At 45.3% G+C, this 10,000-nt stretch overlaps 1 protein-coding gene across 3 annotated transcripts in view; it reads right to left on the reverse strand.

The window, feature by feature from the left end:
- LOC118363155 (fibroblast growth factor 14-like) overlaps positions 1-10,000 on the reverse strand; it is a 73,930-nt gene that overhangs the window by 16,609 nt on the left and 47,321 nt on the right. Inside the window, exon 1 of one of the 3 annotated variants that reach the window (XM_052504021.1) lies at positions 7,624-8,939. The exons of the other annotated variants lie outside the window; for them this stretch is intronic. Coding sequence (XP_052359981.1) covers positions 7,624-7,813 — 190 coding nt within the window. The 5' untranslated portion in view covers positions 7,814-8,939. Of the gene's footprint in view, positions 1-7,623; positions 8,940-10,000 lie in introns of those variants that run through there. 3 annotated transcript variants of the gene reach the window in all.

The following is a 10,000-nucleotide window of genomic DNA, read 5'->3' on the forward strand; positions in this document are numbered from 1 at the left end:
AAAGAAAGAGCGAGCAGACAGACTGGAGCTCAGGAGAAAAAGCTCTTAATCTCAGAAATGTCTGAGAATGTCAGCATGTGTGTGCAACCCAGTCCACACCCACACAGACCCGAGACTTCATTATGTTCTCCTCCAACTCCCTGTCACAAAACAGCCAGAGAAAGAAACATGTCAAACAGAGAAACAGAGAGAGAAACAGAGAGAGACAGAGAGAGACAGAGAGAGAAACAGAGAGAGAAACAGAGAGAGAGACAGAGAGAGAAACAGAGAGAGACAGAGAGAGAAACAGAGAGAGAGACAGAGAGAGAAACAGAGAGTGACAGAGAGAGAAACAGAGAGAGAAACAGAGAGAGAGACAGAGAGAGAAACAGAGAGAGACAGAGAGAGAAACAGAGAGAGAAACAGAGAGAGAAACAGAGAGAGAAACAGAGAGAGAGACAGAGAGAGAAACAGAGAGAGAGAGCGTAAGAGAAGGATTTTGGAAGTGTTCTAGGGCTGAGGAGAAAGAGAATAAAGGAACAGGAGGAGAAGCCATGGATAAACAGTGGTGAAATAGCTGGACCCAACACACACATACGGTGCATTCAGAAAGTATTCAGACCCGTTGACTTTCCCCACGTTTTGTTACGTTACAGCCTTATTCTAAAATGGATTACATTGTTTTTTTACCCTCATCAATCTACACAAAAGTCCCCATAATGACGAAGCAAAAAGAGGTTTCTAGACATTTTTGCAAATGTATAAATAAAAAAACTGAAATATCACATTTACATAACTATTCAGATCCTTTACTCAGTACTTGTTGAAGCACCTTTGGCAGTGATTACAGAGTCTTAATCGTTAATTATGACCCTACAAGCTTGACACACCTGTATTTGTGGAGTTTCTCCCATTCTTCTCTGCAGATCCTCTCAAGCTCTGTCAAGTTGGATGGGGAGTGTTGCTGCACAGCTATTTTCAAGTCTCTCCAGAGATGTTCGATCTGGTTCAAGTCTGGGCTCTGTCTGGGCCACTCAAGGACATTCACAGACTTGTTCTGAAGCCCCTCTTGCATTGTCTTGGCTGTGTGCTAAGGGTTGTTGTCATACTGGAAGGTGAACCTTGCTCCGTTCATCTTTCCCTCAATCCTGGCTAGTCTCTCAGTCCCTGCCTCCTGAAAAACATCCCCACAGCCTGATGCTGCCACCACCATGCTTCACTGTATGGATGGTGCCAGGTTTCCTCCAAACGTGACGCTTGGCATTCAGGCCAAAGAGTTCAATCTTGGTTTCAATAAGACCAGATAATCTTGTTTCTCATGGTCTGAGTCTTTAGGTGTCTTTTGGCAAACTCCAAGAAGGCTGTCATGTGCCTTTTACTGAGGAGTGGCATCCGTCTGGCCATTCTACTATAAAGGCCTGTTTGGTGGAGTGCTGCAGAGATGGTTGTCCTTCTGGAAGGTTCTACCATCTCCACAGAGGAAATCTGGAGCTTTGTCAGAGTGACCATCGGGTTCTTGGTCACCTCCCAGACCAAGGCCCTTCTCCCCCAATTGCTCAATTTGGCCGGGTGGCCAGCTCTAGGAAGAGGTTGGTTCCTTGGTGGTTCCAAACTTCTTCCATTTAATAATGATGGAGGCCACTGTGTTCTTGGGGACCTTCAATGCTGCAGACCTTTTTTGGTACCCTTCCCCAGATCTGTGCCTCGACACAATCCTGTCTCAGCTCAACGGACAATTCCTTTGACCTCATGGCTTGGTTTTTGCTCTGACATGCACTTTCAACTGTGGGACCTTATATAGACAAGTGTGTGCCTTTCCAAATAATGTCCAATCAATGGATTTTACCACAGGTGGACTCCAATCATGTTGTAGAAACATCTCAAGGATGATCAATGCGAACAGGATGCATATGAGCTTAATTTAGAGTCTCAAAGCAAAGGGTCTGAATACTTATGTAAATAAGGTATTTCTGTTTTTATTTTTAATACATTTGCAAACATTTCTAAAAAACAGTTTTCACTTTGTCATTATGGGGTATTGAGTGTAGATTTTTTTTAGAATAAGGCTGTAACATAACAAAATGTGGAAAATGTCAAGGGGTCTGAATACATTCTGAATGCACTGTACACTGACCGCACCATCCTGCCTCTCACACACACACACACACACACACACACACACACACACACACACACACACACACACACACACACACACACACACACACACACACACACACACACACACACACACACACACACACACACACACACACACACACACACACACGCGCGCACACACGCAGCACCCTCCTGTGTCTCTGTAGTAATGAAGGATTCCCCTTCTGTTGACATTAATATTAATCTGATGCTCTGCACGTGCAGACCACACCCAATGCACTCTCTCTCTCTCACTCGTTCTCCCTCTACACACACACACACAAACACACTCACACTCGACACACACTTTCTTTCACACAAACAGACCACACCCTCTTCTGAGTGTCTACAGCAATGTGGAGATCCCCTCTGAAGGTGTTGTGTTGATGTGTGTGTGCCAGAGGAAAAAAGGTATGCTCCAATGAACATGATAGATTAGAACTGCAGACGAGACTGACCCAGTTTAGAAGAGCGAGAGAAAGGGATTTTCCAGTTTTCACACCAGGGACAGAGGTGTGATGGGAGGAATGGTTACCAACCCTCTACACTAGTAGTCTGTCTGTTCAGCTCAACGTTCAACCACCTGAGAATACATTTTAGAAGACCTTAGACAACGTCTGGTCATTTTAATTTGGGGGTGAAAAACCACTTTAACCGTCTGTTACTATTCAGTCTTTACTAATGACCAGAACAGAGTAGAGATGAGGAGATAGAGGTGGAGTCACTGAGATGAGAACAGAGTAGAGATGAGGAGATAGAGGTGGAGTCACTGAGATGAGAACAGAGTAGAGATGAGGAGATAGAGGTGGAGTCACTGAGATGAGAACAGAGTAGAGATTAGGAGACAGAGGTGGAGTCACTGTGATGAGAACAGAGGAGAGATGAGGAGATAGTGGTGGAGTCACTGTGATGAGAACAGAGTAGAGATGAGGAGATGGGGTGGAGTCACTGAGATGAGAACAGAGTAGAGATGAGGAGATGGGGTGGAGTCACTGAGATGAGAACAGAGTAGAGATGAGGAGATAGAGGTGGTCACTGAGATGAGAACAGAGTAGAGATGAGTAGATAGAGAGAACAGAGTAGAGATGATGAGATGGGGTGGAGTCACTGAGATGAGAACAGAGTAGAGATGAGGAGATAGAGGTGGAGGAGATGATAGTAGTGTAGATTATGCTCTAGAAGGACTTCAACAGTACAGATTCACTTAGAGAGACCCATTTAAACACTGTTTAATCAAGTGTGTCAAGGCTTCCTCTAATACCTTAATGAGTCTCTCTCTGTGTGTGTGTGTGTGTGTGTGTGTGTGTGTGTGTGTGTGTGTGTGTGTGTGTGTGTGTGTGTGTGTGTGTGTGTGTGTGTCTGTGTCTGTGTCTGTGTGTGTGTGCGTGTGTGTGTGTGTGTGTGTGTGTCCTTATGGAAATCCTGTCCGTATGAGTGTTAAATGAAGGAGTGTTATCAGACCATTGACTTCCACTCAGAGACAGAGAGGCTATCAGGAAGACACATCTGTACCTTAACCAGACTCTCCTAAAGACCCTCCTTTATGGATAGGTCTTCCTGGGTCTGGTTTCCCTGAGCCTCTGTAGCGTTACACAGTTCAAAGCTGCACAGTCAAACATGACATGGAATGTGGGGAAAAACAAAGCCCTTTTCCTAAAGTGTATCTCTTTTTCAATGGAAACACATGGTCAAGACGACCCAAAACAAATACAAAATTCCCAAGCTTCCATAAATCTGACTAACGGAATTGTATTTCTTAACTTTGGGAATTCTGTCTGCTTCAACAGGTAGGGTCTCTGTCCTTCCTCACTGACCTGCTGTGTGTTACTGGGGAGAAATTCCCATTTTCCCAGATTCCCATATCCTGTCTGTTACTAGGGAAACTGGTCCAGGATTCCCTCTTTGTCTGGGTTGCCATGGATACAGTCTCCTGATCCCAATGTCCCTGTCTGCTTATCCAGAGGAAGGTATTTCCCCGTCTTTGTCTGCGTTGTTCCAACACCGCTAATCTCTGGTTATCCTCCCCATGAGGATCCATATCATTTTAATCTAAATGATATCCACCTATTGAATAGAACATGTATTGAATAATGCCTGTCGCCATCAATCAAAATGTCAATATCATACGATTCTGTATTGCACGAGAGCAATCATTACAGTAGTTGTCATCATTGGTAGGCTACTCTAAATCAGGGATATATGGACTCTACATGGGCTCTCAGGTCAACTACAGATGGTGGACGTTCCTGTAACATACATGTACTAGGGATTCTATGACCAATGATTGATTTCTGCTATGTGTGACTACTTGAAAGAAGGTGTAAGAAGGAAGAACACTTTGTCCACTACTTCAAGAAGCAGAAGAGGAGAGGGTGGCTTTTCACAGTATTTGAACATTACCTATGAGAGAGAGGGAGAGAGAGAGAATGAAAGATGGAAAGAGGGAAGAGATGCATAGACAGAGAGGAGGAGAGTCTATGTTTGCCCTTCAGAAAACCTTGTGTGTGTCGCCAGGATTCAGACCCAGTCACGCAGTCAGAGTGGCAAGAGGAGAGGAGAAAAGAGAGGCTAGAGGAGAGGAGAAAAGAGAGGTGAGAGGAGAGGAGAAAAGAGAGGCGAGAGGAGAGGAGAGGAGAAAAGAGAGGCGAGAGGAGAGGAGAAAAGAGAGGCGAGAGGAGAGGAGAAAAGAGAGGCGAGAGGAGAGGAGAAAAGAGAGGCGAGAGGAGAAAAGAGAGGCGAGAGGAGAGGAGAAAAGAGAGTTGAGAGAAGAGAAAAGAGAGGCGAGAGGAGAGGAGAAAAGAGAGGCGAGAGGAGAGGAGAAAAGAGATGCGAGAGGAGAGGAGAAAAGAGAGGTGAGAGGAGAGGAGAAAAGAGAGGCGAGAGGAGAGGAGAAAAGAGAGGTAAAAGGAGAGGAGAAAAGAGAGGCGAGAGGAGAGGAGAAAAGAGAGGCGAGAGGAGAGGAGAAAAGAGAGGCGAGAGGAGAGGAGAAAAGAAAGGCGAGAGGAGAGGAGAAAAGAGAGGTGAGAGGAGAGGAGAGAGGTGAGAGGAGAGGAGAAAAGAGAGGCGAGAGGAGAGGAGAAAAGAGAGGCGAGAGGAGAGGAGAAAAGAGAGGCAAGAGGAGAGGAGAAAAGAAAGGAGAAAAGAGAGGTGAGAGGAGAGGAGAGAGGTGAGAGGAGAGGAGAAAAGAGATGCGAGAGGAGAGGAGAAAAGAGAGGCGAGAGGAGAGGAGAAAAGAGAGGCGAGAGGAGAGGAGAAAAGAGAGGCGAGAGGAGAGGAGAAAAGAGAGGCGAGAGGAGAGGAGAAAAAACAGGCGAGAGCCTGAGGATATATGGCCAGGCTTCAACCAGAAGCTACCACAGCTGGAGGGAGGGAGGGATAGTGGAAGGAGAGAGGAGGAGGAGAGAATGGAGATGAGTAGTGGAGGAAACAAGTTGTAAGGGAGGAAGGAGGAGAGAGGGAAAGAGAGAGAAGAAGGGAGAGGGGACTGTCTAAACATCACCATCACAATCTGAGCGATAAGAGTAAGCGATTATACCTCCCCTCCAACACACACACACACACACACACACACACACACACACACACACACACACACACACACACACACACACACACACACACACACACACACACACACACACACACACACACACACACACACACACACACACACACACACACACACACACACACACACACACACACACACACACACACACAGCCCTGTAAACTCTCTCAGATATCAGATAGGGATACCACAGAAGTTTTCATCTTTACATTCTGAGAATTCTTATATCCCAACACGTCAGCTGAGAGTGTATCAGAATGACTCCAGCCTCCTAGAACAGCTCTTGTTCATTTAGATGGTTGAGAATGTTCAGAAAGCAGATGGGCGAGACTAGAGATTTGGAAAAGAGATTAAGATAGAGAGATGTACTGTATCATAAACAGAGGAGACCCTGGAGAGAAAATGGTAGATGAAGGACGGAGAGAGGAGGAAGAGAGGGGGGGAGCAGTAGTTCCTTCTGGAATCAAACCAGACATGACCTTTTCTGTCTTACTGAAAAATGAATCGGGAACAAAAGAGATGTTCAACAGATCAAAGCACCATTCCTTCTATCCCACCTTCCATCCTTCTCTACTCTTCTCTTCCCTTCTTCCTTCACTCCCTCTCCTCCCCTTTTCATCCTTCTCTTCCTCCGTCCATCTCCTCTTTCTTTCTTTCTTTCTTTCTTTCTTTCTTTCTTTCTTTCTTTCTTTCTTTCTCTGCCATCCCCCCTTTCATTATTCTCCTTTTCTCCCACTCTTCCCCTCTCTTCTTCCTTCAATCCCTCTCATCCTTTCCCCTTTCCTCCTCCACCCCACCTCTCCTTACTCTCCTCCTCCTCCTCCTCCTCTCTCTCCCTTCACACCTCTCCTCCTCCTCTCTCTCTCCCTTCACACCTCTCCTCCTCCTCTCGTTCCTCTTACCCCCTGCTCACTCCGAGGTTAAGAAACCCTGAATTCATATTTCATTTTTGACAGGATGCTTGAGGCAACTCCCCTCAACCACACACACACACACACACACACACACACACACACACACACACACACACACACACACACACACACACACACACACACACACACACACACACACACACACACACACACACACACACACACACACACACACACAGCATGTGTCTCAGACTGTACTGTGTTCTACATGCACCCCATCTATGAGGCCACAGGTTGCACTGAATGTCATTGGCTTTGACAAAATGGCTGTCACTTGACTGAGGTTGCTGCGCTCACAGTCAGTCACCCGCTCTCTCTCTCCTGAGACCAGTCATGCCAGTTACCCCCTGCCATACAGAGCTTGTCATGATGTCATTTTCGTATATTGGTGGTGTCAGCTATACTGTATGTATGAATCAAGATATGTCAAATTCAATAGACTACGTTTCAAAAGCTGTCTGTTCTTTGACTCAACCTGATTCAAGTTCTGTAATGAATACCTATAAAATAGCCAACTGTTTGGTGAGATATTTAATACGGCATCCTGATTCACCTATCCACCCATCAAACGTATTTTAATCTGTATGTAACACCTAACTGTAACATCGATTTTGTCCAACTCAAACCCTTCACTCAGAAAGGCAATCAGCAGTAAACCAATCAATGAAAGATTAGGCTAGAAATCGTTATTTTCCCACTTTAGTCTCAACTCCTAGGCCAATTAAAATGCGTAATTTGAAGCCTTGTCGAGAGGACGAGGCCTTGTCACAATAACTATATTTGTAAGGAATGAAACAGCAATGTGGTCAAACTTACCGGCCACACTGCTTAGGCTACTTTCGTTAACTACCTGTTTTTATTAATGCATGTAGGGGTAAACTATTGAACCGTTAGAGCGAACGTAAGGCTGCTCTCTCCCTCGCGCATAATGACAACCGTAACGTGTCCATGCGTCTCCCGCGCTTTCCGCTCAGCCCACACCTTGTCTCCGTAGCCTTCTCTTCTTCAAGCCGAAGATTCTCACTTTGGAGAAGATGTCGACCAAATTCCCGTTACAAAGTCCTTTATTCTTGTTGGGGCTTCGCCTCCGTCGGTGTGGCGTCGGCCGGTGGACTTGTTGTTCCCGTGCCTGTCTCTTCTGTCGTATCAAACCGCTGGCAATAGCTGCCATGTCTCAACCGAAACAACCCGGGGAAAAGGAAACACAGAGCCCGTTCCCCGTTTCCCGTTGGGCACGGAGCGCAGACGGAACAACAAGCGATTATGTTCGGTCTGCAGCTACAGCCCCATAGTTGTGTCTATAAAATGTATCTTCTTTATCCGTCAGAAAAACATTTCGACACTACGCAATCAAGTCCAAATACCACATTTCGGTGAAGATACAGAACATTGCGTTGTCATTTTATCATGGCCATTCAACAACTAATAATCTGTCACCGCTGTTGTCAAATGATTTCGAATTTGACTGCGTGAATCCTTGTAGAGAAGAAGGTTTTCCAAACTGACAACATTTCCGATATCCGTACTTGGTCATATTTTATCATTAAATATCTGTGACGTTTGATGTCACATAGTCCAAAAACACGAAAATAATTGTCGAAATGTTTCGTTCTTCTCCTCGTCCAAAAATGTTTAGACTACCTCCCGTCTTCTACCGGTGATCGACAAAAAAAACAAGCCTATCGAAAATGTGAACATGCGAATTTGAAGCCACGCGCTAAAGGAGTCTGTCAGACATACTCTCAAAAACATACCGAGCGATTTTAACGTAATTATCTCGTGAAGGACGCAAGCCCCAGACGCTGCCCGGGTGGGGCTTGCTCCTTGGAAGAGAGGTGTGTGATGCTTGCCTCGCGCGCACAGATTCACCAAGTCCGTATATGCAAATCCGCCAGTCTCTTCTCCAAAAATGGAAAAAATAGAAACGAATAACGGAGGAGCACACAATGACCAAATCGGGATGATTGGAATCAAATAACTAAATACTAATAATGATCATCTTGTCTTAAAAAAGGCCCGGAGGAACTTCTCTGCATCAGGTAAAATGGTGACGCAATTTTATTTCACGCTTCAGAAACTTCATCCAGCACCTCGGGACTGTTTTTCCTTGGTGAGAAGGGAAAGGGGACAGGACACGACTCCTGTAGGCTCATGAATTGCTTTCAGATATGAATAAGGGGTGAAAAAAGGTAGGCTACATCAAACGCTCTCCTTCAACTCATCAATCAAAGGAAACGGGAACAGCCAGACCATTCAGATGAAAACAAGAGTCTGTGCGTCAGACCAAAGCCCCCTCGTTCTGGAGAAACCGTTCGGAAAGAAATACCATATAAATGACCACAAGCGAGTGAACGCCCTCCGCATAAACGTAACCATTAGCACTAGACACTGACTGAAACGTTAGTATCCTGTATACTATCTAACTCCAACTCCAACTGTTGCTAATACATTGTATACACCGTCCGGACACTGATTGATATATCGTGTTGTGTATTTCACACGAAGCAGACACCGAGCCGGAGATAGACATGTAACTGTATAGCCAACGTTGAGAATGTTTACACCTCATCTGATGTTAATCTTGGTCAGGTGAAAGATAGAGACCCAGCACATTGTCAAGTGGAGAACGTTCCCAAAAGGTTTAATTAGCTATTCAATGTTCTTTAGTAGAGGCCTAGAAATATCACGTGCACGTGTAAAGAGATCCCAGTCAGCGCCACTCCTGTATTCCTGCATTGAGTCGTGTCCAAAAACACTGGACAGTATGGAGAAATGTTTCCCCCTTATATCCCCCAACACAATCATTGAGACACAATCCATAAAAGACGGCATTAAAACTTCAATCAAAATGGCAAAATAGTCCGTGTTATGGCATCTATAATACAATTAAACGAATCGATGGGCTGTAAAATTGAGGGAAAGTTGATCCTTTTGGTCAGTTGAATTCATGAATAACATGGGAGCGCAGATCTTCTGACCGGAGCAAAGCCACGTCTGATTTCAGCACCATGGGCAGCGACCGCGGCCTACAGTTCCACCAATCGCATGCTGTCTGCGGCTGAGCTGTGAGTAAACATGACCCTTGAGTTGAGGAGTAGCCTATAAATAATCCACGTGAAAATATCTCAAAACTAACTGTTTTTTCCCCTCATAATGTTTACCAAATTGCAAACTAGCCTATTTTTAACCAGGTCATAAACAATTTAAACGTAGTGAGTGAGTCATCGTCTTCCCGGGTAGAAGAGTGTCCTTCACCTGCTGCCTGGAAAAGGGACAAGTCTGGAAAGGTCCCCATTGAAGCAGAGATGCGTGATCTCAATGGGGCTTCATCCCGGATTAATTCAAGTTTTAATTGACT

The sequence above is a fragment of the Oncorhynchus keta genome, unplaced genomic scaffold (genome assembly GCF_023373465.1).
Source record: "Oncorhynchus keta strain PuntledgeMale-10-30-2019 unplaced genomic scaffold, Oket_V2 Un_contig_1863_pilon_pilon, whole genome shotgun sequence".
NCBI classification, from domain to species: Eukaryota; Metazoa; Chordata; class Actinopteri; order Salmoniformes; family Salmonidae; genus Oncorhynchus; species Oncorhynchus keta.